This window comes from Scophthalmus maximus, chromosome 2 (assembly GCF_022379125.1).
Source record: "Scophthalmus maximus strain ysfricsl-2021 chromosome 2, ASM2237912v1, whole genome shotgun sequence".
Taxonomy (NCBI): Eukaryota; Metazoa; Chordata; class Actinopteri; order Pleuronectiformes; family Scophthalmidae; genus Scophthalmus; species Scophthalmus maximus.
Window position 1 is genome coordinate 2,381,651 of NC_061516.1, and position 26,203 is coordinate 2,407,853.

The 26,203-nt window shown below is 40.3% G+C and overlaps 1 protein-coding gene across 15 annotated transcripts in view; it reads left to right on the plus strand.

Moving 5' to 3' along the window:
- ablim2 (actin binding LIM protein family, member 2) overlaps positions 1-26,203 on the plus strand; it is a 93,850-nt gene that overhangs the window by 38,628 nt on the left and 29,019 nt on the right. For 11 of the 15 annotated variants that reach the window (XM_035625847.2, XM_035625842.2, XM_035625849.2 and 8 more), the window contains 7 exons: positions 8,763-8,946; positions 12,485-12,597; positions 12,867-12,993; positions 14,843-14,936; positions 21,358-21,445; positions 23,316-23,374; positions 24,930-24,971. In XM_035625847.2, coding sequence (XP_035481740.1) covers positions 8,763-8,946; positions 12,485-12,597; positions 12,867-12,993; positions 14,843-14,936; positions 21,358-21,445; positions 23,316-23,374; positions 24,930-24,971 — 707 coding nt within the window. The remainder of the gene's footprint in view (positions 1-8,762; positions 8,947-12,484; positions 12,598-12,866; positions 12,994-14,842; positions 14,937-21,357; positions 21,446-23,315; positions 23,375-24,929; positions 24,972-26,203) is intronic. The other 4 variants (XM_035625848.2, XM_035625857.2, XM_035625858.2 and 1 more) reach the window with 2 other exon arrangements.

Genomic DNA, 26,203 nt, shown 5'->3' on the forward strand with positions numbered 1-26,203 from the left:
GCCGCTGTAATCTCTACCAGACTGATACTTATAATTAAAAAATACAATTATGTTGTTGTTATTATTAGTGATGATATTAATATTAATATTAATAATAGCAATAATAATGACGGGTTTGGGTCCTGCAGCTCTGGGGTCAGAGATACACTATATATATATATATAAACACAGTATACATATATAGATAGATAGATAGATGTCAAATAAGAGCCTGCTCTAATTTCTGAATAAAAAAATCTGTAGATTTAAATATCATGAAGTAATGTTTGGCTTGTGGTTTTCAGCTGTCCATTATATCACATGGACTTCATCAGTCCATTTGTCTGTGTTTGGCATGACTGGCAAACCCACAGTGTCCAACTGAACATTTGGGCTGAACAACTAGTCCCTCAAATGTTCCATATGAACAATAGCAGGTTTAAACCTCAAGTGTTTTTTGAATTGGGATTATTTTGTCAACTGCTATTTGCAAGAGCAAGAATGAACCATGAATCTTAACAAGTAGTATTTTTACTCGCCTACACAGTCCAGTCAGGAAACCTAAGGAGAATGTAACACCCGTGTTTACTGTCCGCTGTATGTATTGCAGCTTTGGCTCAGTCGGTCTTATGCAGTCCTCCTTTGAGGTTCTGACAGATATATGGATTGTATTGTTTTTTAGTCCACATGTTGAGGTCCTGATGGTCGGTTCAGGGGTGTTACAATAGCAGATGGTTGCAATGTTCTCAGTAGGGTGTTGGCTATTGGATTGTCTCCTTCTTGGAAGCAGGCTGAACAGAACAGTGCCATGTGGGGAGTGTGTGTGTGTACGTCACTGGGCCAGGGCGGTTGACCTCACACACACACACACACACACACACACACACACGTATGGAAGGCGGGGGGAAACGCATACACTTGAAAGGAGTTGGAATGCGATCTTTCCACACAGTACAAATCATATTGTGAATATTATGAAGTGCATACACTACAGTTTGGATAGTTTTGAGTGATGATGCTTTTATTTTGGGATTATTGTTTGTGTAATTGTCAGTTTCATTGTATCCCTGACCTCACCTGTCAATCAAACACTCCTATGATGCCTTTGACACAGTTCAATTTCTCTAGTAGTACAAAACACTGTACTGTTATCTAACTGTTAATAAGCAGGCAGTATCATATCTGAATGTATATTGTACCAAACTAGAAGAGAGCCAGTGCCAAGGGAAATTACGTTTTCATACAAGTCATATTCACATAGTTTTGACCACGATTTCTTTTGGTCATATTACAGTTTTTATTACCACAGGGAGCGATATTTTAAGACTTAACATGAAGAGAAAATGAAGGCCAATGTCATGTCGTTTTTTTTAAACTAAATAATCTTAAATCAAGATCCTCCTTCTTAGCCTGGTTCCAGGTTTCTGAATTGCCCCTAATCTGATTTCTCAAGTGATTCGGACGTTCTGGTGTGGTGCTCACTGATGGCAATTTCTACCAATTGGAGAATCGACCAATCAGAGCTTTGTAAGTGGGACTGAGAAAAGGGATGTGATCTTCCTACGTAGCTAGTCAGCTACCTCTGTTAATGTACGACAAATAGGGGCAGAAAAGCAATGAGGACGGGGTAAAGGGAGCTCCTCTCCCTGACGAAAAACACTGAAGCTCCTGAAACGCCTTGTCAGTAGTCCGGCCGATACTTCCGTAACTTTGACCACTCACAACAGAGTGGGCCAGATGGCCAATCAGAGCAGGCTGGGCTTATTTGGGAGGGAGGGGCCAGAGACTGGAGCTAAAACCAAGTGTTTCACACAGAGGCTGAAAAGAGGAGCCGCAGGAATGGACAGTCTGAGGAAAACTGATATGTTTACTGAACATTAGAGTGTGTAAACTTAAGTAATAACCCAAATTAAAAATGAAGAACCTGAATATGAGCATACTGTGTCTCCTTTGAAGATAAACCTTGATTTGTAAAGTAATGACACATTGCTTTCATTGTTGCTATTTATGTGGAATTATTTGTTATTTATGTTTTGGTTTTTTTCACTTGGAGTGATCTCTGTGATGATAATGTGCTTGTGTATTTTATAATGTCAGTTTAAAGTCAAAGGTTTGATTGTGTTGGCAAGTGAGCAACAGGGATCATATGGGTCTCTTAGTGAAGCGTCGGACAAAGGGAGTCGACTTGACACCCAAAAGTTGCTCTCACTCTCTTGACAAATTCTAGACAGTATCTCTGTCTCAGATGAGGGATGGGGGAGATATACATGTAACCCTAAATAACACATCAGTCACCTGGACTCCTGTGTCTTTAAAAGGCGTTAAACCACGTGCAAACAGTCTTACTCTTGTTTGAAATGAAAATTAACACATTTAAAATATACACATGGCAATATTAATTTCACTCAACAAAAATCATTAGTTGATCTCAGCAACAAGTGTGATTTAGACAATAGACAGGCCTCCCCTGCCCGGTGCCTCATTAGATGCCTGTTTGCAGTTAAGTCCAGCGTAGTCGGCGTCTGGATCGCTGTGGCTCCATTTGACTTAGACTCAACCTTGAATTTTTCCTTTCAAATGCAGTTCCATGGCTGGTCACATCAATGCCGGCAGGTTTACAACTGTACAGCTGAGGTCATGGACCAGACTAATGAATGACAACAGCACCACCTCACACACACATACACATGGATGGTGAGTCATCGTAAAAAAATTAGGCGAGTGAAGGTCGCACATTCATAGCAGAAAACACATAGTACGTGTATATTTAACCCCTGCACAACCCCTGTGTGTGCGCAGATATACAGTGTGTTTTGACATGTGTATATATATATATATATATATATATATACATGTCATGTCTGTCTGGGGGAGTAGTGTGTTGGCAAGACATTTTCTTAGTCTGTCTTTACACACACACACACACACTGGACAGGCCTCCTCAGATGTGCGTTCTCCAAAGCAAACTCAGGGCCGCTGAATGGGATTAGGCTAAATAACATTTATCTTACATGACATGCAAATGTAATTTCATTTGTAGACTTCTGTTGTCCTATGTTCTCCTCAGTGCAGGGATTGACTGAGTAGCCCCCACACACACACATCTTACTTTTAGTGATATATATGCATATTTTCCACAAAATCTCTCACATCGATGAGATGAACTGAAAGACTGAAGTTAAAATCTAATAAATCTAACAGTGGTGGATGAAATCTGTGACTACAATCAGCTCCTGTCACATAACACACCACGATTGATCAATTGATTCTCATTATTCTAAAAAATGTTGTGTATTGCAGCTATGAATATTGTTGTTTTATAATATGTAACTTTGAAACTTAAAAAAAAATCAAATCAGCTCTTCAATGCTAAATTTTGGTACTGGTAAGTTTTTCGATGCATGGTGCAAGACAAACATTTTAAATTAATTTATCCTCATACAGTCCCCACAACCATGACATTATATTTCAGCAGCCTGATCATTTTACTATTTTCCGCAACTGACAGAGACAAGTAATAAGAAAAAAATCAGACAATATTTTGGACCACCAATCAATCAGAGCAGACTGACAGCACAATGACAGACAGATAAAGAAAGAAAGAAAGATCAATGATTTATTAGTAGATTACTGTTCTTGATTCTTGAATCTTGGTTTTCATAGCATCCCCAATCTAACAAGTGCTGGTCGGTCGCTGTTTTTAGACTTAATCCAGGTTAGGTGGTGTACAATTGCAGGAAATGTGTTTTAGATTACACCTGTACCCCCCAATTACCTATGTTTCCGGGTTTCTTCCCATATTTTGCAATATAACCAGGTGCCCATGGTGCAAGACACATTTGGTTTGCTACCAAAAGCCCTGTTTAAATACATTTTCCAACCACTGACTTTGATTACCTTTTTCTCTCTTGACCTTTTTTGTACACAGGTTTGTATATTATGTACAAATCACAACAGGGAAATGTTGTTGCACATCCAGTCAAGCATATAACCTCCTCACTCACTCTACATGCAAAACTCAAGGAAAAACAGACTTGGCTCTGAGATCCTCCAGTGCGGACGGATCATATTCAACACAGCACGCTGAATTCCTCCGAAAGCCCCTTGTGTTTATGCTCGTATTATGTAAGTGGCTTCATAGTGCATGAGATAAGCCTTTCAGAGATGGAAGTAATCAGTTTCCTGTGAAGCAATTTGTCTTCCAGTCTTGGGAAATGTTGCAATCATGGTCCCACTACAGTGTAGCCTTCATACCTAGTTACGTTTGAGTGGCGTTGAAATGATGCTTTGCTTTTCCAGAGTTTCCTGGTTCTGAAAGTTACATCTACAAGCTGCTGGGTCATATTGTTGCTGTTCATGAGGTGTAACTGCCCCCCCCCTCCACCCTGCCTGCCTACAAACACTCATTCATGTACACACCCTACTGCAACCCACCCAGACTCCATGAGGTTAAACCCTGGTTCAAGGTTTTCTCTTGCTGCAGGCGTGTAGGCCGACACATTCTGTTCTCCTCAGCTGAGCCTTGGGACAAAACGACCAATTCGCTGCATCATGATCTCATCCACTGAGGCCCAAATGCAGGGTGAACACAAACGCCCACTGTTGTCATGGAGATGGAATGGTTTCAAAATGATGAAATGGTTGCTTGGAATGTAACTCTCAGTTGGGTTTGGAATAGTGTTCGATACTGACTAATACAGAAACTGTTTCTGTCATTACATCATTTTTCGCTGAACTGTAAAAGTATTCACTGAGAATTTCGTCCTAGTCAGAGTGGAAAGCCAGACTGCATATGTTATCTAGTCAATATCATCAAAACAAAAACAACATGTTTTTTCCACTTCTGACATTTGTAGCTATTTATGTGCCATTGACTGGAACATGTCATCGCTCTTTTATTGCCTACAAACAACCAGCCATTTTGGACATCTGTCCTTTTACAAGTGGTAACATTTGAGAGTATCCATTGTGCTCTTTTGTTTTTATTTTGATCAAGAAGAGGCCGCTAGCCAGCTATGCTTACTAGTTTTCAGTAGTCAGTCATGCTAATGTTAACCAGGCTAACTTGCTGTCAGAAAGCGAAAGCTAGTTAGTCTTGCTAATGTACCACTGATTCCCATTTTACCTTACTTTTTCGTTTGTCATTTTTAAAACTTGCTGAGTCATCTGCACTTCATGTAGCCTACACTTAGCACTGTGTCAGGCGCACATTACTAAATAGAGGGGATATAGGTAGTGTTAAATGTATTCTTTTCTGCAATAATTTAAATTCTGTAGAAGATGCTATGATACATTCCCGAGCGCCGAATGGAAATAATTAACATACAGTATAATTTAAGAATTTACATTTATTCTTATGTTCACTCTGTTGTTGAACTTAAGTTGCAGTAAGAGTGTGTTTGAAAGTGAACTTTACTCTCCATTCGAATCAACTCAAGTTTATTTGCCTCCATCCGGCTCTGCTTCATTTCTTTTACTTCTCTTCCTTTTCCCACTTGAATGAGGGATTAGGTGCTGACAGATAGGACAGTTGAGAGCTACGAGAAGGGGAAGACAGTTTCCATTAGCAATGAAGGACAAAATGAAAAGAGCATCCTCAGTCTTCCTCTCACTTGTGTAATCCACTCAGGCACACACTCCCTATCGACATTAGATGCTTTGCCATCCTTGCACTCCTCTGCAGTATATGCACCATATAGTTGTACTGCAGATGAAAAGAATAATATTAAACGTGTCATGTCACATTTGAAAGTGGGAAAAAGTGGGAGCTCCAACATGAGCTTGTGTGGAATTGCTGCTTAGCTGCTTAAGGAAGTCTAACTTATAATACATCATAACACAGTAAGGAAAGGAGTATATGTGCCAACTGGCAGCGCATATATATATACAGCGACTGAAAGACGAGCTGATGGGAACCTGCACTCTGGACTCAGAGTGAGGATTTCAGTCTCACATAAAGTCTCAAGCTTGTCAGAGTACGCCTTAGAAGTCTCATAGCATCTGAAACAAGTCTTAGTCAAGAGGCAATTCTATAAGAAAATATCTAAAGTCATTTGAGGCAATTACAATTTGAGGTACATTAAATTCTCAGTCTCATGTCTGTCAGAGCTAGTGTAAAGTCAAGTCTTTAGTCATTCAAAACAAGTCTTAAATATAATTTCAAGTTTTTCAAGAAAAGTCCAAATCAAGTCTTGAGTCTGTCTGAAAAGTTACAAGTGTCAAGTTATTTGAGAAAAGTTCAAGTCTGTCGCAAGTCACTGGGACAACACCACGTCAGTTCTAAGTCTCAAGTAGGAATACGTCTCAAGTCATGTCTCAAGTTCTTCAAAACAAGTCTCAAGTCTGTTGCTGTCGTATTCATATTGGACTAGCCCAATCAAAACTTCTTAATGCTTTTGTCAAGTCTAGTCTCAGGTCAGGTCAGGTCAAGTCATGTCTTTAGGGAGTCAAGTCCAAGTCGAATCTCAAGTCCTTGTTTTTTGTGAGTTTGATGTAACTCCAAGTTAAAAAAACTGTTTAATTCTATAAAAAAACATTCTACAATTAGTCCAGCTGGGCTCCATGTAGTGTTAGATATAGCTTTTTTTCAGCTCTTTGGCTTATCATAATTTGAGAGGATTTTAAAACGGTTCTATTCTCAAATAATTCCTCATTGAAATGTTAGGGTGCTTTGGAGAGTTTTAAAGCTCAAAAGCTTCCTGAATTTAACCTTTCATTTTATTTGTTTGACTTTTACATCAGTCATTGAAAAGAGAGCCTTAAAGGAATTCTCTTTTTTCTGAGAGTATCTCATCCATTCATCTATCCACTCAGTGCTACACTCTGCTGATGATTATGCGATCGGCCTGGAGCATTATCTCATTCTAGAGAGGTTGCCAAACTCTGAACCGGATGTAAGGGTGCCAGTGGCAGCCGCAGGAAAGTATGTCGTCCACTTCCTGAGAAAAACATTCCTGCTTGTATTGTTGTGGTTGTTTTATTAGCATGCCGTAACCTCTTGGAGGGATTGGGCGAAAAAGGTGAAATTGAGCAAACATTGGACAAAGGTTATCCAACATATTGGTCATAAGTTTTTTCACTAGTTGAATAAAGGGTGGGAGTGTTTGAGTGTTATGCAACTAGTAAGAAAAAGTATATTTTTCTTTTCTCAATTTGCGATATTTGTCGGGTCGCTGTATGCGACACATGCTCTAATGGTCTCTGGTTGGCTTTCAGTAGACAGAAATTTGTTGTGGTGCAAGTGTGCTTGGGTGTGTCTGAGCCCATTTTTGACACCGTGTGTGTCCATCCTAACAGTATGTGTCGTAAGTGTGTGTGATTGCATTCACATTTTGTCACCTCATACCTTCTCACATTCTAGTCAGGATGTACAGTATATGTCCTGTAAAGCATATTTTGTGTGTGTGTGTGTGTGTGTGTGTGTGTGTGTGATCTCACCCACATGCTGCAAATGTGTCTTATCTCATACCTTCACACATCCTTGTAAGTTTGAGACAGTGTGTGTTTGTGTCTGTTACAGTTCAGTGAGCAGTCCCAGGGCATGAGCGCAAACATGTCTCATTTATCTTCCCTGTCGTTTTTTTTTTTTCCACAGAGAAAGAATGGAGGGAAAAGAAAGGAGGGCTATTGTTTTTGCCAAAGGAGTGGAAAAATAGAGCAAGGTTTCCCCTGAGGGTGTGGTTGCTGTGTGGTGTCATGCAGTTTCCACGGTTACTGCGTGTAATCATGGCGTGTTCATGAGAAAGACAGAAAGAGTTCCTGTCACTCGTTAAAGCTGGAAAAACAGATACTTTGCAGCCTGTATGCACACATGCTTAATAACTGTGATGCTATTGGCTCTGAGAGCAGCAAGTTTAAAGACAAGATCAGTTTTCACAGCCTTTATCTTCCATCAAAAATGTTTTACCATATGTTAAACTTAACTAAGCATAAAGATTAGTTTCATCCATAAAAAAATAAACAGTTGTGTTTTACAGGGGTTATGTGCAGGAACATTTCTTGGCCAGGTGTATGATTTAAGTTTTTGTTCAGATTAAACAAACAAGATACAGTATAATGTGTTTAATAGCTTTAGAATTATTGGTAGGTAGATCTTTGTTTTTAACGTCTCCATGCAGTCTCTATTATTAAATTGAGGGTAACTTCTGGCTGTAGCTTTATATAAATAAAATAAAGAAAGAAAAAACAGATATATCTGCCAGAAATCCAACAAGCCTTTTTCCCAAGTGTTATAATGTAAACTATACAGTAGAAAAACGTATGGTTTAGATATAAACTAAATTAAGAGTCTACAGATATGCTTGTGGCTCTTTGATCCCATAGGCAGAGCTTTGAGCTAGCTGCTAATGTCATGCTATCACATAACTTATTTAAGTTTTAAGGACGCCCTTGAAAACGAGATGGTTCATCTAAAGGGGCTAAGTCTGTGATACAAATGTTCATATTCAATATATCATTTGAGATTGAGATATGTAACTATATGATATATCAATAAATTATGTTGGGACATTGAGATTAAGATATTTGTATATCTATCTCACACCAAAATATTATAGCTAAAAAGCGAAACTATGGAATTGGTGGCCATAAGCTGAATTTTCAAATTGGCAAACCTCAGGAAAAGTGAAGCTATTGCCTGTCCTTTGGCTTCGTTGTAGGAGATGCATTAATATATTTGCTTCTGAATGAGGCATCAGTGTGATCTAATGTCCCCTTTGTCCCTTTGCTTTTCTTCCTACCTTTCTCCCTCCTCTCTACACCATTTCACCTTCCCGACCAACCAGTGTGCGGTTGTGAGCTGGCCCAGGGAGGCTTCTTTGTGCGTCTGGGCGAATACATCTGTACTCTGGACTACCAGCGAATGTACGGGACTCGCTGCTTCAGCTGCCAGGACTTCATTGAGGGAGAAGTGGTGTCCGCCCTGGGCAAGACCTACCACCCTCGCTGCTTCGTCTGCGCCTCCTGCAGGTAAGGAACTCAACCTTACAATTTGACTTGGTCCTCTTCCAATAACTTGACAAGTCACTGTTGCCCATATCCTTGCAATGCAACTCCAACTAAAGCTTTTGCTCTCTAATAAAGCAGGCTATCTAACACCAGTTGTTTCTGATCCTGCTTTCCAAACAGATCACAGGTTGCCTATACATTCTTATGCATTGTCATTATTGTTGCATATAATACAGGCAAAAGGCAAGGTGAGGTTATTTGAATAGCACATATTATATACAAATGTAATTCAAAGTAGCCTATTAGATGTGATTAAATAGTTCAGGATGGAAGAAAAGGTGGATAATGATTGTTGTTTCAGGTTTAATCGAAGACATTGGACAACATAAAGGTTTTTAACCTGCATTTCATATCAAAGTCAGGTAGTTTTATATTCCATATTTCGTTTGTTGCAGATGTTTTCGTGTTTCATAGAACCATCAATTTCATAGAACAACAAAAATACGTCTGACACAGTGATTACGACAAAGCAACAGGGGAAACTGTGCCCAACAATGTTTGCAACCAAACGAGACAATCCAACAATCACACCAATCTCTGTTGTTTATGTATCATTGATTGAGTTTCTTACCCTAACCATTATTTGTACAGAGCACTACTATTTGTACAGTGTGTTAAGGTCCTTACAGGTCTCAAAACACATTTAAAAGACGTACGTCAGCTACAATAGAGACAGCCAGATACTCTCACAAAAGTGAATAGACTTACTGTTTTGCAAAAACCCATGCATCTTCATCAGCTGGTTGCCTCACACCTCCCTGCACTCTTCCCACGACTAAAATAACTCAAACCCAGAATACAAAAACATATTTTTAAGGGAAATGATGGCACCAGCAGTGTGTGTTTTACACACATTATCAACAGCTCGGTAGCATGTAGGGGTCAATTACAAGTATGTAAAACTATGATACACATACACGTATAAATATAGTATAGGCACATAGGCACATGAAGTCACGTGTTAGAACAAGTCACAGTCGTCTTCACCTGTTTCCATCCATGTGCTTGCTTCTACTGACTGTGCTGTTTGTGTCTGTGTTTGTGTTACTAGCGTTGTTTCTCAGACCTAGAAAGGTAATGGGAGCCTATCTAAGGCAGGAATTTCAAGTGTGTGGTCAGTCAGTGCGGCCACTTAGACCATTCTCATAGCTAGTGTTAAGTGTCGTGTTTGTGTGTGTGTGTGTGTGTGTGTGAGAGTATGTGTTTGGTCGTCCTATCATACCTCTGTGATCCCCATGCTGAACCTGAGATCAGATTGTTCCAGTGTGGCATTTGAGGTTTGTAATGTGATCATCAAACTCTTCCACTCCCCTTAAAACAAATACGGCTTTTGTGGAGTCCAAACACTCAGGTTTATTGTGAGGAATATAAAAATAGGGCACAGAGAGAGAGAGAGAGAGAGAGAGAGAGAGAGAGAGACAGGAAATGCTCCTGGAGACTCAGCTCTGTGATTGTGTCTCACGGTCACAGCACTGTAGTGATCATCAATAATTCAGCCTGTCTGTGTTTTTTCATTATCGCTGTCTGGGTTTCTTTGTTTGTATATGTGTGTGTGAGCATCCATGCATATGTGCAGATGCTACTTAACTGTTCACCTGCAACTGTAATACATGAACAGTTATTATGAACAACAATTATGTCATTTTCAAGAAAAGGCCGGAAAAAAATAGAATAAATAATATATATTACATATATATAATAAATTGAATAGTTAACAATTGAAAATAAAAATATAATAAATGTAATGCTGAGATTTTGAGTTCATCCATAGTGAAAAAGTCCACTTTAACCTGCATGGGGTCTCTGAGGGCTGCTGCCAGACAGAGGTTGACGATCTGTTATCTAGGATGAGATGTTAATCTCCATTATCGCACCCCTGAGAAAGAGATACTGCAAAGACTTTGGTTGGTGAAGTGAGCGGTTACAACTTTTGGGTTATCAAGTGAACGCTCCAGGCCCATGGATATAAAACTGTTCTTTGCTACTTTACTGCTGAAATGAAACAGGGAGCAAACATATCAAACAAAATGCAAAATTACACTGAAAATGTGAGAAGAATGAGAGTGAGAGAGGAATCAACTCACTAAAGTAACTCAGTCATCTGACTAGTGACATAGTGTGGTGTTTACAGGCATACAACCACACAAGGATTATTGTTAAGTATCCAATCACTGTAAGTCTTTTTTTTTTACCAGTTTTATTATGTAATGTGCACAGTGAGATCACTTGCAAAAGTGTGAAGGACATTGTTGTTACTGAGAGACATCATAAGGGACTCCTATAAGGACTTTGCCTCACTTCATCAGTAATCATATTCATTTTGCTTTTCTTAATGCTAGTGTGTGTGTGACAAACAACAACCTGTGTTGTGTTTTTTCACACATTGTCATGATGTGAAAATGCATATACCCCAAAGCACCAGAAACCCCGAGAAAACCCTGCACATCGGTCAGTATTATACAGCTTGCTCCCTTTACTATATATATGCAGGACATAAAAAGGTTTGGTTTTTTACTCTTCTGCAGCATTTTACTCTTCTATGCAGATGATATCATCTTGTATGCCATCTGTGCTACCCCAGAGCAGGCATTATTCAGTTGTGTTACAAATTTAAACCTTGTTCTAAACTTCACTAAGACTAAATTTATGCATTTCAAAAGAGCTGTGATGTTGCATAATGCATGTTTTCTGTGGAAATCCACTTCATATACAGTACACAATTACAAATACTAAGAAATGTGGTTAGATAGCAGACTGTCAACAAATAATGTTGCTCAAAAAGGAATTAACTGGTTTCTTGTAGTGAAACAAGGGTTGTATCTCTAACTCAAATGAAAAAACAAAAAGAACATACCATACAAACTATCTAAAATGAATGATGGAGATTGCTGTCTAATCATGCTAAATTGTGTAGGCAGTATATACAGTTGACAAGAAGGCTAAACAATTTGTTTTTTTAAATTACAAAGACTCAACATAAACAGTCAAAATAAAATATACTTTTTGACTGTTTGATCACGAATAAACTATAATCTTGCCTCTCTCAGTTTGCCCAAATGCGTTCCTCCCTCAGTAGCTGGCTGTGACAGTGTGACTGCAGTTTCAATATCACATTTCCAAGCTGTAGGAAATAGCATGTGGCAGCCACTCAGAGTCCTGCTCTGCCAAGTAACCCTCAGTCGTTTCGTACTTGACTCAGTGACACCAGCTGTGTTTTAACAGCCAGGAGATATTAACATTGGTTGACTATGTTTGTAATATCTTTTAAACATATTAATGGTGTTTGTCTCCCAAGGATATTTGGCTGATAACGAATGTCAATTACCCGGTAGTAGTTTGATCTTTAAGCATGTTGTAACACATCACTTTACACCTACCTCACCTTTCCCGAAACAGGCTGCTGTTTTGTGTGACTTTTAAGAAGGGATTAATATCCCATGCCCTTGATTCAAAGGCTTAGAATAAATGTCTCTTCTATCTATTTTCAATTTTTTTGCAGACAGCCATTCCCGGCCGGAGACAGAGTGACATTTAACGGAAAGGAGTGCATCTGCCAAAAGTGTACCCAACCTCTCCCTGCCAACAGCCCTGCACCCATACAGGCTGTCCACAGTCAGTACCCTGTTTATTGTGTCTGTCTATTGCCAAAAGTAAACTTTTCATCCTTGCAACCTTTGTTGTGTAACGCCTCTATTGTAATTTTCTGTTACATCCCTTAAATTGGCGCTTTCTTTTCCTGGATTTAAATTGTCCAGAGCTCTTTCGATGCTATTACTCGGTTAAATCAGAGTACTGCGGAGGAAACCAATCCATTCCAAGAACTTTAGTATCATTTCTCAAATCTTGTCTCGATCTCCTACATCTCCGTCTCCTGTGTGCAGATTGCTGCGGCTGTGGGAAGGAGTTTAAGAATGAACAGTCTCTTGTAGCACTGGACAAGCACTGGCACCTGGGCTGCTTCAAGTGTAAAGTCTGCAACAAGGTGCTCAATGCCGAGTACATCAGCAAGTAAGTTAGTCTGGCTTTGTTAATAAAGTATTAATGCTACTCTGCTTCAATAATGGATGGTAATTTTTGGATGTTATACTCCTCGCCTCCTTCAGTTGTTTAGTGCATAAAGATCGATGTGGTTTATGTTCGAAACAAGAACAAATTAAAACATAGATAAATCCGCAGTGCGCCAATGAGCATATTCTTTAGTCAATACGTCATATTTGCATTTAGCCTAGTGTAATCCAGATTTTCCCCTTTATCGGTTTGGCTTTCATTTGCCGTATTTTAATACTTTTGAATTCCCAATTGTCAGTGTCCAACACCGGTTACCGATGGATTTTGAAAAAGTGAACTTAAAACCACAAATATATCTTCTTAAGGATATCAAAACTTCAAATAAAACACCAGAATGGCGTAAAACATGGGACCTTTAAGACAACAGCTCTGCTCTAATTTCAGCTACATTTCATGTAAAATGTTCGCTCAGAGGGAAATTATTTTAGCCGTTTTCAGGAATGAACTCTTGACAGTGTCCAGACAATCAAGTCTGGCCTTTCGGACATGTAGCACAAAACAGGAGAATGTTCACTTGAAATGTTGTGAAAACTGTTCTGCCTTGGAAGAACCTTCATGAGAAATAAAAGAAACATCATCGACGCGCGGCGAACAATGACCTGCTCCATTCACACATCGTCTGAGCTGGACATTGCACAGACTTTGTACGAGGGAGCTGGCAGGGTTCTGCTTAATGTCCGTCTGTTTAATGGCTCAACTCATTTGGACATTTGCGCTCAATGTCAAGAAAGGTTCAGGGTTGCAGAGCGCGTGTGAAACCATACAGTGCTTGTCTCTCACACACAGCACAGCCGCCATGGTTGGTCCAGCCAATAAAGTTTTTACTGTGCTCATGCCAGATATTCGATTTTAAATGAAGAGTAAGAAAAGTAGTCCCACATTCTGATCTATATCCAGGTGTTGATCAAAATTCTTTTTTTTTAGATAAGTTTTCGGTCTTGAATTACAATTAAGACCTTGAAGTTCAATAACTGATCTGAGCATCTGAGATGCTCGGATTATGGCTTTTCCCCAGATAGACTAAAGTTTTGCGCAGTTTTTAAATGGTGGCTTAAAATGCAACTAGCTGGTGAACATAGTTGATTATTTAGCAGCTAAAGAACCAGACATTTACTGTTTCTCAGAGGTTTATACTAATAAAAACAGAGCCAAAAGAGTGTGAATACTGAAGAGGAGAGCAAATCAAATAGGACTGTTGACAGATTTTAACAGTTAAAGCACATTATTATCTAGGATTTATCTATTTATTTTGCATTCAGTAGGACTGTATAACATTGTTTTGCTACCTGTCAAATGTATATATAAAAAGAGAATTTTGTTCTCTGTCAGTTTTATATTTCAGCATGTAATCCCGTTGTAAAGAGCCAAAAACAGAACAAGAAGAGAACAGAGTGGATGCAGCATAAACAAATATAACAAACCAATGGACAAAATCTTTTTTACTTCAGATCTGGTCAATTTTGTCAGAATGTATTACATTTTTCATAACGCTTTTAAGCAGCGGCCTGAAATACTGTAGTTTACTACAAGGCTACTTCACTGTTATTACAAGGCACTTACCAGAGGGTGTAGTTTTATATTTAGTGTGAATAGCTCACAAATAATCACAATCAATGGTTCACCATAGTTGGAGGCTGCAGCACAATCTCCACCCAGCTCCTTCGCTGTCAGCTCAGGTGTGGTGGATTCTGGGGCTCAGGGCTGAGATGGGTAATGTGAAAGTGTGTGTCTGATGTGTCTGTGCTCTCTCTCTTTCTGATCTGCATCTCACCCTGGCTTGTCCTTTCAGGGATGGCATCCCCTTCTGCGAGATGGACTACCACGCCATGTTCGGCATCCAGTGCGAGAGCTGCAAGAAGTACATCACTGGAAAAGTCCTGGAGGTAACATTGCCTCACTGATGGGAAACATTTAGAAGAAATGGTCGGAGCTAGCTGTTACCGTGTGAGCATGCCGTTGCTTAAACACATGTAAGAAGTCTGGATGTCTCAGCCCTTGCTGCTCGATATTTCTTTTTTCAAAGTGTCTCTTTTGAGTCATTTGTTCCACTTTAATATTTTTGCATAATTTATCCTGTGGTTTTATCTTCCTCACATTTCACATTACCATATATGTATGTAACACATTCCAGTGGTGACCCCATTTCCCCAAAGCCTTCATTAAAATTTCATCAGGTCTGGTGCCCTGCTAATGCGGATACATGACAAATGATTCCAGACAACCCCATCCCAAGCACTTACTTCATCAGTATCCAAATGTACCCATAAGTGTGAAACGGAAGGCATAAGTGCCTCTGTAGCCCGCAGTGTGTGGGTCCACGGGGCAGAACCAGCCAGGATCTGCTCTGTTGTTGGCCCTGCATTGCCATACAGCACAATCTCTCTTCTTCTTCTTCTTTCTTTGCTCTCGCTTTGACCTCACTTTGAACACACACACTTGTCCCCTCCCTCCTTTCCGCCCTCGGGCCGACCACCCTTTCATTGTCACTCAAGTTCAGGCACTGGTCTTCCTCCCTGGTCCTATCTCCACCATTAAAACAAAGCGGCACAAGCTGCTTTTCCAGAAAATGCAGGACAGATTACACACCACGTCCTCTTCAAATGTCAGCGGTGTCCGATTTGTACCTGAAAGAAAACAACAACACAAAATAGATATGGAGGTGCTAGAAAGAACAGAAACGCCATCCCCAGGTTGTCACTGTCATTAAGTCAAGTCGTGTGCCTATATGACCCGATTCAGTTTTTGTGTCTTAGGGCAGTGTAGAGAGAAAGAGAAGGGAGGTTTAGTATGAATATACCTTTTAATGGGAAAGCAAACACCAGAGTGAAAAGACATGCTGGTAGCTGCACCGGACCAACATAGTTTGATCCAGCAGACTGCACAACAGGGCCAAAATTATGACTTTGGGGTGAGATTATTCTACTTATTAATAATGAATCTCAACTCAGTGAAGGTATTCAATATTTTGTTTTAAGACATATCAGAGCAGGTGAATAGCGTCCTATTCAGTGTGTTCACCACAGGGATGTACAGGTGTTTTCCTACTTCCTACAGTCATGCAGAAAAATAGAAAACACATGTCCTGATGCTTTCATGAAATATTTGGCATATCTGATAACACATACAGTATCACATTCACATTCAGAAGGTTTGTTATTTTTGATGCACGAGGAATTGTAAGAAATAGAGATAGAAAGTGTGTTGACAGGGTCCACAGTATATAAAAAAAAGACCAGCAAAGAAAAAACACTTAAATTCAAGGCTGGATTTTAATAAGAAGAAGTATTTGTTTGCTCGAGTCCCATGGCCCTTGTGGAGAAGCCTTATTTGAATAAAAATTTGAGGAAAGATCTGTCCTTTTTTAGAGACAATAACAGATCGCAAAAATATGCCACGCAATCAGAATTAACGGGGTAAGTCACCAATTTTACAAATAAATATCAGTTTAATTTTTCCACACAGCCTGAAGATGTCATCAGGGGCTGTTGGTCTTGAGGTGTAAGCATTTACCAGGCAGGTCAGTAGTATCCAACCTTACCCCAAATGTTGCTGCATCAATTTTGACCACTTCTTTTTAAAATCAATTCATCAATTCCCCAAACTCTATGTAACATGCAATACATAATTACTGGTATAACCCTTTAGACCAAACGAAATTATGAAATAATGAATTAAACAGACACAAGAATCATATAAAAGAAGGCATGGCAAAAAGAATGTAATGTAATACCTTAAAAATGCCCTGAAAGTGGTCTCAAAGGGTAAACCAAACATTAGAAACACTATACAAATCAACAGCACCTGACTTCCTTCAAAATGGTCAGTCTGATGTTGCTTTGCAGCTGCAGGAACATAATGCAACAGGAAAGTGGCAGGGAGGTTGACAGAGTCAGATGAGACTGAGTGAGGCAGGTATAAATCAGTGTGAAGCAGCCTGTTGTTCTGCAGTGATGGAGGGAACTGACAAGGGATACTGTCCTTAGGCGGAGAGAGGGATGAGAGGAGGAGGAGAAAGAGAGGAAGAAAGCTTTTAGATGTGTGTGTGTGCGTGTGTGTGTGTGTGTGTGTGTGTGTGTGTGTCTGTGTCTGTGTCTGCCATGACCTCGAAACAACAGGGCTGCATTAAAGGCGCAAACAATCCTTCTCTCTCACTTTCACACGACGGACTCTCACATTCCCTCCTTTCATAAACACCTATCAGGTTCCAGTGTCTGGAGAGTGGCAGAAACATAAGAAATGGGACGAGAGCATATTTCCGTCTTTCTCTCAGTGTGTGTGTGTGTGTGTGTGTGTGCGCGCGCGCGTGTGTGCGTATACATTACATCATCCACATCCATTGCCTTTTATGTTGTGTATTTTATTGTTCACCTGAAATCAACAACATATCATTATTATACAAGCCAGTGTAAAAGGTTGATGACTACAATAAGCCAGTTTAACCAGTGTTCTGTGGATAGGGGACATCCAGCTAGCTAAATGTGAACTAGACTGCTGACCCAGGTCAGAATCACCCAAGGGTGAGTTTATATGATATGCTATTACAGATTATAATAAATAAAAAACATTCAATCAAAGTTCCAGGTGCAATTCCTCTGACAGATACGATACAGGTCCAGCTCATTGGGATCCCCTATTATTCTTCTGATCAAATGCCAGCGCACACAGTTGTCTCAGTGTGTTAGCTTTAGAGGCCTATCTCCAGCCATTCTGCCTGTTGCCGGAGAGGACTTTGAATCAGCAACTGAGCATTGAAAATGTCGTGACATTTGGCTGAGATCAAAGCGAGTGCTCTGTGGGGACATATCGAGTCAATAGCCGGAACTGGCAGCGGGGAAGCGGGTGAATTTGAACGCTGTTTATCGTTTTTCGCCTGCATCGCTGTTGCTCTGCCTCTCATCATTGTGGCTTTTCTCCACTGCTCTTCACTGAACTCACCCGTCAGTCTCTTCCCTTTGATTTGCCGTCAGGGTCTCAGTATCAGCAGTATGAGGTGTGCTCCCCAAAAGATGGCTGCAAAGCACAGTACGTTTGCCTCAGCGATGAGTGTGAGGTAACAGGGAAGCACTGGGAAATTCCAAAAACAAAACAGTAAAATGGGAATAGTGTATTTACTACTGAATGTGTTTACCTGTATAACATTAAAGAATGCATTTTTGGAGCTATCTTCCTTTGGAGGAGAAGACGAGTAAAAACTGTGTTAAAAAACATTCACTTAAGACTACGGCATGGACGGCTGTAAACTCCTGGGCTGACAAACGTGGTCAAAGTTGAAACTCCAAGAGAGTCCGATTAAGTGTGATATCTTCAGTCTAAGTTCATAGAAAATTTACTCCCACCTCAACTAATGTTGATTCCGTTGACGAAAACTTTGACTAAATATGTTCTTTACCCACTTTTTTTCAAGACAAGACAACAGCAACACGGCACCAGCATCATTAAACGCCATGTTAACGTATAATTTCCCATGAAAACTTCTGACCAGAAATATAGGCTTCAGCACAACAACCTAGTCGTAGCGTGCTGAGGCTTCCAGTGTGTATTGTAGGAATTGTGCTTTGAAAGCTGGAACATGATTTTGATTGAATTGCTGCTGTGTTCTAACAGCCAGCGGTGTGGCGAGTAGAGAAAAAGATTCAAAATTAGAAAAGGACTTCGACGACCTAGACCTTGAAAAGCATCGTTGATTTTCTGTGTGAGCGCACCATAATCTATTCCAATGTCTTCTAAATGGTTCACCTCGCGCTCCTAACTGGTTTCTGCAATGGCGAGATGAGGGGATGGACGGGGCATTAGAGCCGGGATTATTTTGAGAAAGCAGATGGTCTGTAGGTAATTGCCTTAAAAAAAAAAGAGGTAGAAAAAGCATGGGAGCTCATGAGAAAAGTCACCTGACCCATTACCACTTGGCTCCCGTGATCTCTCCCAGTTCCTTGCCACGGCTGCTTCAAAAGCCTGAGGCGGTTTCAATTACAAACGTCAACACTGGCGGACCAGCTTTACCCCCGTTCCCAAGTAAAACATCCAATTTCAAGTTCACCCCCCTCCCAACCCATCCTCAACCCCTTCTCTTCCTTGACTTATCAGTTCTGCAGGACATTGAATATGATAATTTCCCCATCATGCAGCCTGTCAAAGGAAGGATTTGATTGCAGTTCTATCTCCTTTCCCGGCGATCTCATACTTTCCATGGTGGAATTTCAATCTAGTTCCAGGCTTTTATCTCCGGGCCTCAAGGTTTCTAAAGTCAACTTCCTCTTTTCTCTCAGTCCTTGTCTACTTATCTGTTTCACTTCTATTCAAATAGGAGCTTTTGGCATGGCTTCCACAACATGCTGCCAGTTATCAAGCACCTGACCCTCTTTTTCTCCCAATAACACCAGGATGTAGAGTCTCATTTTGGTTGCCTCCTCTTTCCACCTGCTGTCCATTTGGATCAGATAAGCATTAAGCAGGGAGTTATCCAAGAAATTGGGTGTCGACATCCTGTTTTCTGGTATCGTTCTATACTGAGATGACACAGCAAAGTGTGGGGCCCTCAGAGGGTTTGTGCATATTGAGGCTGCTGTTAAAGCAAAATGTGATGCCCTGGGGAGTTGGGGATCAGCAGACATGAGATGATTGTTTTGCAGGAAGAGAAAAAAGAGTGATTTCATCGCAAAAAGATTCCATCTTGAGTAGTTTAGTTTATTATTGAGTCCATTAATCAGGCGTGTTTTAAAACAGGAGAATCTGCCAACAGAGTGAGATAATTTGACTTATCTAATGTTTTTTGTTGTTGTCATAACACAAAACAAGGCTGAGAAAGGCACCAGTGCTTTGGGTTTTTGGATTACCCAACAGTCCTATTAAAGGGGGTGTTTATTGGGAGAAAATCAGGATTTCAATCCCTGAATACCATTGGAAAACCTTGTCTGGAAAGTTGAGTAGTTTGAACAACATCTAATACTTCTGAGGTGCCCTTGAGCAAGGACCTGGGCCCTCCAACTGTAGTAGATGTCCAAAGTGTTGTCTTGGGTCCGTCTGATCCAGAGGGACCCATAGACAGTAAGAGCAGATCCAAATATACCCAAGGAAAATTTGAACCAAAAGGTTCCCGGTAGAAGAAAAAGAAGAGCAGCACCAGCAGTAGTGTTCTGCTCCCCGCCCAGCTTGGGTCCTATGTTGGTAGTCAGTTACAAGGAACCAAGTGGATCCTTCAAGACCTTTAGTTGACAGTGGCCTGTAGTTCCACAAGTCCAAAAGCAATCAACGCTATAACCGTAACACAATAAAACAGGCACATTCGTCCTTGACAACCCTCTCCCCTCACACTGCCTCGTGGATTCCTCTTCAAGCTCTGGAGATAAAATGTGACCCCCACTAGCCTCTAAATGTCAAGCCACGTGATAGCAACTCCAGTCTAATCAATGGTTCAGACACTGCAGACTCACTGTGTAGGTTTGTTGGGAAACATGGAGTTTTGTACGGTTTGAGTTGATTGAAAGACAATTTCACCACAAATACTAACTGATAATAAGATTTGTAAGTTGTTTCATTCTCATATCACTCTTTCGCCTCTCTGCACTGAATGCAGCTGCACTGCACCTTACTCAAAACAAGTGCTCCATCTTGTGGCTAAATATTAGAGCACAACCTTTTCTTTGTTGTCATTGTAGCTGGTGGCGCTTTAATGAAGGAATGAAAACTCAACCCTGAATTACAATCAGCCTTGCAACACTCCTGGGGTTTCAATTAATGCTGCATCAGCAGTTTGACAGAGCTAATTATGAATTTGCAGAAAACAAGCTAATATTTTCATGCATGCATACGCAAACTCTAATGTCTTCATGTTCAGTGTGATAGGGTAATAATTGCATTTTTCTAATACCATTAGAGGTAAGGCCTTTAGTGACATTTTTATTCTATAGACATTTTGGGCACTCAGCTGTCAAACCAGTTACCAGTGTTTTCTTATCTAGACTGGGAGGGTTGTTTGATTTAATTTGTTTTGCACTGATTTGTCTTCAATACCTGTACACAAGGCATATCATAATTACATACTGTATTATATTCCCATGCCTTCTTAACAACTGCTTAGGCAGCAGGTGATCAAATGACATACTGTAATGATTATGAAATATGACAAAACATGGAATATTAAGTCTACCTACATCTAAATCTATTTTTAAGTCACAATTTGGACAGTTAAAGTACATACATATATTTTTTTCAATATGTGTTTTGCAAGTCCCCGAACTTTATTTTAAACAACAATTCCCCTGATGAGCTCACACTAACAGTATATTCTTTTTTCTTGCTCAACAGGCTGGGGAGAAGCATTACCACCCCTCATGTGCCCGCTGTGTTCGCTGTGAGCAGATGTTTGCAGAGGGAGAAGAAATGTACCTGCAAGGTAAACATCGTTTGGGGGGCTTTTAGATACCGTCAAATGGGTGGAAATGTATACTCAAGATTTTCACTTTAGCTCCAGACTATCAGAGTAGTCGCTGAAACTCCTTCTGCCTAACCACAAAGGATTCACTCTTAAAACACGTGTGCCTATTCTTAGACGACAAGAAGCGCCAGAGCTAATGATACAGCATTGACAGAATTTTCTGGTTCACTCTGTTCCCTTTATCTTTCCTCTCTTATTTCCAGTCTCTCTAAAGCCCCAACACCTGTCTTCCATCTCTGTTTCCTCTCACTCACCATCAGCAGTATGTCAGCATAAACCCAATGCGACATGGGTCTTCTTGATCCTAATGAAGTGGGTTTGCAGCTTAGTCGATGAATCATGCACATATCAGCCTGAGTCATACCAAAACATTCATTGAGATTTCATCTGCTGCTGTGGTAGTGACACAAAGTAGCAGCTGGTGCAGTTATCTTGGGTCAACTCCTATTGCAGTTACTATTTGTTACTTTAGGATGCATTCAATGAGCCATGAAAAAAGCTTTCTGACGCCCCTAATAATAATATCTCACTGCACCTAATGATAAAATTAATGTATATATTTGATTTGACTTGATTAGTTAAAGTTGAGTTGAATGCTGTTTGTCCATAATACAAATGACCAGTTTGTAGCAATTCAATTTTATTTGTATAGTGCCAAATCACAACATACATTGTCTCAAGGCACTTTACATAGTAAGATCAATATAACAGGATTACAGAGAAAACCCAACAAAAAAATCCCAAAAACCGCAAGCACTTGGCAATTTGGCAACTGTAGAGAGAAAAAACTCTCTTTTAACAGGAAGAAATCTCTGGCAGAACCAGACTCAGTTGTGGGCGGCCATCTGTCTCGACTGGTTGGGGTGAGGATAAAATTGGGGGAGAGAGTAGAGGTGGGCAGAAAGAGGGGGATACTGTGACTGATACTTAGAATTACAAAAATAATACTGACACTTATAGATGCAATTATGCTGTTGTTAATAATAATACAAATAATAATAATAGTAATAATAGTAATAGTGACGGATTTGGATCCTGCAGCTCTGGAGTCAGAGATACACTGGAAGAGAGAAAACACAGACAGAGTTAGTGACATATAATGTAAACATATCAGGGGAGAGGGGAATTGTATAACAGTTGCATTAATCTCTACCAGACTGATATTTAAAATGACAAAAATAGTACTAATAGTAGGGTGAGAGAGAAAATGGGGGAGAGAGAAGAGGTGGGCAGAAAGAGGGTGTGAAGAGTGAAGAGAGAGGGGGGAGAAGAAAGATAGGAGTGGGATGCAAACCCTGGTTGGGGTTGGGGTTGGGATACAGACCCTGGTTGGGGTTGGGGTTGGGATACAGACCCTGGTTCGGTTAGGGGTTTGGGTTAGGTTAGAGAGGGGGGAGAAGAAAGATAGGAGTGGGATACATACCCTGGTTGGGGTTGGGGTTGGGATACATACCCTGGTTTGGGTAATTTGTTCAAGAGAAAGAGCAACAGCAATGCACTATGCTGCTTTGAGCTAATACTAATATTTGTAATGCTAACATGCCCACGGTTATGATAAGGGCAATGAACATGCCAATGTTCGACATCATTTGACTGATATATTTCTTTATGCTAACATTTGCTAATTAGCAGGAAACACAAAGTGCAGCCATTGGAATTGTCATTACTTTTATAAATATATGGTCATACATATAAATATATCAACCAGTCGCCATGACTACCATCCCTGAAGTGTACAATACTGCAATATGAATGGACGCTGTTTGGTGGACACTGAAATGGTGTAAATGATGTTTGACGGTTTCTGTCTTTGTCTTTGTGTCGTCAGGATCTTCTATCTGGCATCCACCATGCAGACAAGCTGCCAAGCAAGAGGAGAAGAGTAAGGTGGGTGGGTCAAAACTTGCGAGCCACATTTGTAGACTTTTCAAAACAGATAAGATGTTTGTCTTATCTCTTGGAACCAAAATGACTCTTGAAATATTTAAAAAAAAATTGAGATGTGTAGAGACTGTAAAGAAAAGCAGTTGTTCTTTTCTTTTTCCCCCCCTGATAAACCCTTAAACCTTTTTGATCTTTGATATTATTAAACTGTTTTTAAACTGCTGTCCTAGTCCTTTTTGGCTTTTGCCACGCAAGGAGCAAAAGGTGACCATCTCCTGTCATTGTCTGGATGTCATTCAGTATCTTACCAAAATCGTTTGGAAGACTTAATGTAAGTTGAAAGTTACAAAGGTGCAAAATACAGATGTATGCAATGATGATTTGGTTTGGAATCTGGATTTGTCCCAATCCACACTTTATACTTCAAAGTATACAGTTTAGATTTTTACAAAAACGTGACGAAGGGTCAAATGAAGCGAGGGATGAAATGAACAAGGGACGAAAGTGTCGGGGGACGAAATGACGAAGGGTCGAAGAAGCGAGGGATAAAATGACAACGGGTCGAATGGATCGAGGGATGAAATGACAACGGGTCGAAAGGATGGAGGGCTGAGGGTGAGGGATGGTTGAAAGGATGAAGGGATGAGGTTAGGGGGGGATAGTAGGATGTAGATTAAGGCTGAATGATGTTCTGTGGTGGTGAGAATGAGGAACTGTGGTTGAGATACACTGGATGGGGGTGCTGTCTCTTCAATCGTCCAGGTGCGTCTGGATATACCCGCGTTCCCGCAGTGAAATGAGAGAGAGAAAGGAGAAAGGTTGGACGAGAATAAGGGGAATGCGGGGGAAGGATGTGAGAACTGAGTCAAAACGGGAAACGGGACAAGGTAACTTGAGTACTTTCCATGCGGAAATGAGATGCGTTTGAGGCGTGGTCCCTGTTCCCGAACTTAGTTAATAAACTTCATTTAAAAGATATAATATATAATGTAAGGCCCTGGACATAAATAAAACTATAAAAATGGTTTACAATGAATTTGGTATTTTTTAAAATGGTTTTCTGAGATCTTTTATAGCTATTAGTAGCTCCTCCATTTCCTTTCTAGTGCTTCATTAGAACATAGTGTACATCAGCAGCACCATCAAAAATCATGTTTTTTTCTTGATCCTGCATAATGATCTTGACGTTTTTTACTTCATTCAGTTCACTATGAAAAAGTCTGACATGCGGATACTTCTAGAGGGGTCAAAAGTAATATAATTTGTTTTCAAGTAGTATGCATTGCCAGTCTAATATTCCTACCTCAATCCACTTCAATGAATTACTAAAATTTGCTTTGTCTTATTATGAATTAAGACAGTTTTAGCAGCTGATATGGAAGTATTCAATACAAAATGAGTGTAAGACCTGTTTTTAAGTTCATCAAAGGAAGGGTGTCATTCGGTTCAGGACAAAGTACCATTATTTTTTTACACTGCATCAACAGCCTCACATCCAGTATCTGCCCTTCCTTCATCTCCCATCCTCATTCCTCATCATAAATCCTCTCCTTCTCAGAAGCAGGTCCGGATACAGCTCAGTGACATCCCTGAGCAACAGGTCGGTGCTCCTGTCCGTCCCTGCACCCATTCAACCCCCCCCCCCCCCCCCCCTTCCCCACCCCAACCAAAACCATCTGCTGCATGGATTGATAGTAACTGTTGACACCTACTGTGCTGCTACACTGGCTTCATGTTAATCAGCAGCCACACTCATGGGATGCATATTGTAAAGACACCACATGTTTGAGTCCAGTTTCGTATGAGTTCTCGTGTGATGCAGAGCTGACAGATGATTGGTCAGCGGCTGATGATGCTTTATCAGCGTGTGCATGTATAGGGATGGTTTATGAACAAGCGGAGGTGACAGATGTGACGGTTTACCTGCATCTTCAGGATACATAATTTGTATTTGTAGTGGGCAAAGCACAACTTGAAGAGACAAGAGTGGACATTTTGGCTTGTTTAAAGGGGACCTGTCATGCTTTTCCTAATTTTCGGTCATATTTTTAATATTACCTTGTGGGATGTTCATATTAAATGTGGCCAAAGTTTCAAATAATGAGGTAAATGTATGTAAAAGTATTCCCTGTGCAAAAGTAGCTCAGGCTTCTTAGTTTAAGTTACTAGTTCAGTCAAAACCTCCACACCAGTAAGAGGATGAGGTGATGCTCACAAGCGATGGGTGCGCTGCCCCTTGGCAGGCTTCAGATGTTAGCCCAAACACAAGTATGTGCTTCTTTAAGGAAGGGGCCTGCCCTAGTATTGCCCCTTTTTCATTAGGAGGCTCAACTGAGGGGCTGCAAAACAGGCAGTTTGAGCTACTCCAATAAAGTCCCTGAATAAAAATAAAGAGCTGGTAATAAGTATAAAACAATAGGTCCCCTTTAAAGATAAATATACCAGATTGAAGATGAAACTTCAATCATAACCTGTATTTTTGTTTTTCAAATTGTTTTAAGGTAGAAATGTTCACCTGCTCTCTTCAACTTGTGTGCTTTAACAATAATTGATATTTCCTGATCGTCCACAGCCGACACAGCTTCACTTATAGAGCCACAGCGATCATTTGTGTATGTGTGTGTGTGTGTGTGTGTGTGTTTGTGTGAGTGAGAGAAAGAGAGCGAGAGAGCGAGAGAGAGACAAAGAGACTTGTGTTATTGTGGGGAAAAATCTACCAACAATGGGAGGAAAAATATGGAAATGATCCAAAGACATTTATTTGGGTTTGATCTGGAGCTAAGTCAAAGGTAGTTATTTTGTTCAAATACAATACAATGCATTTATGATTTT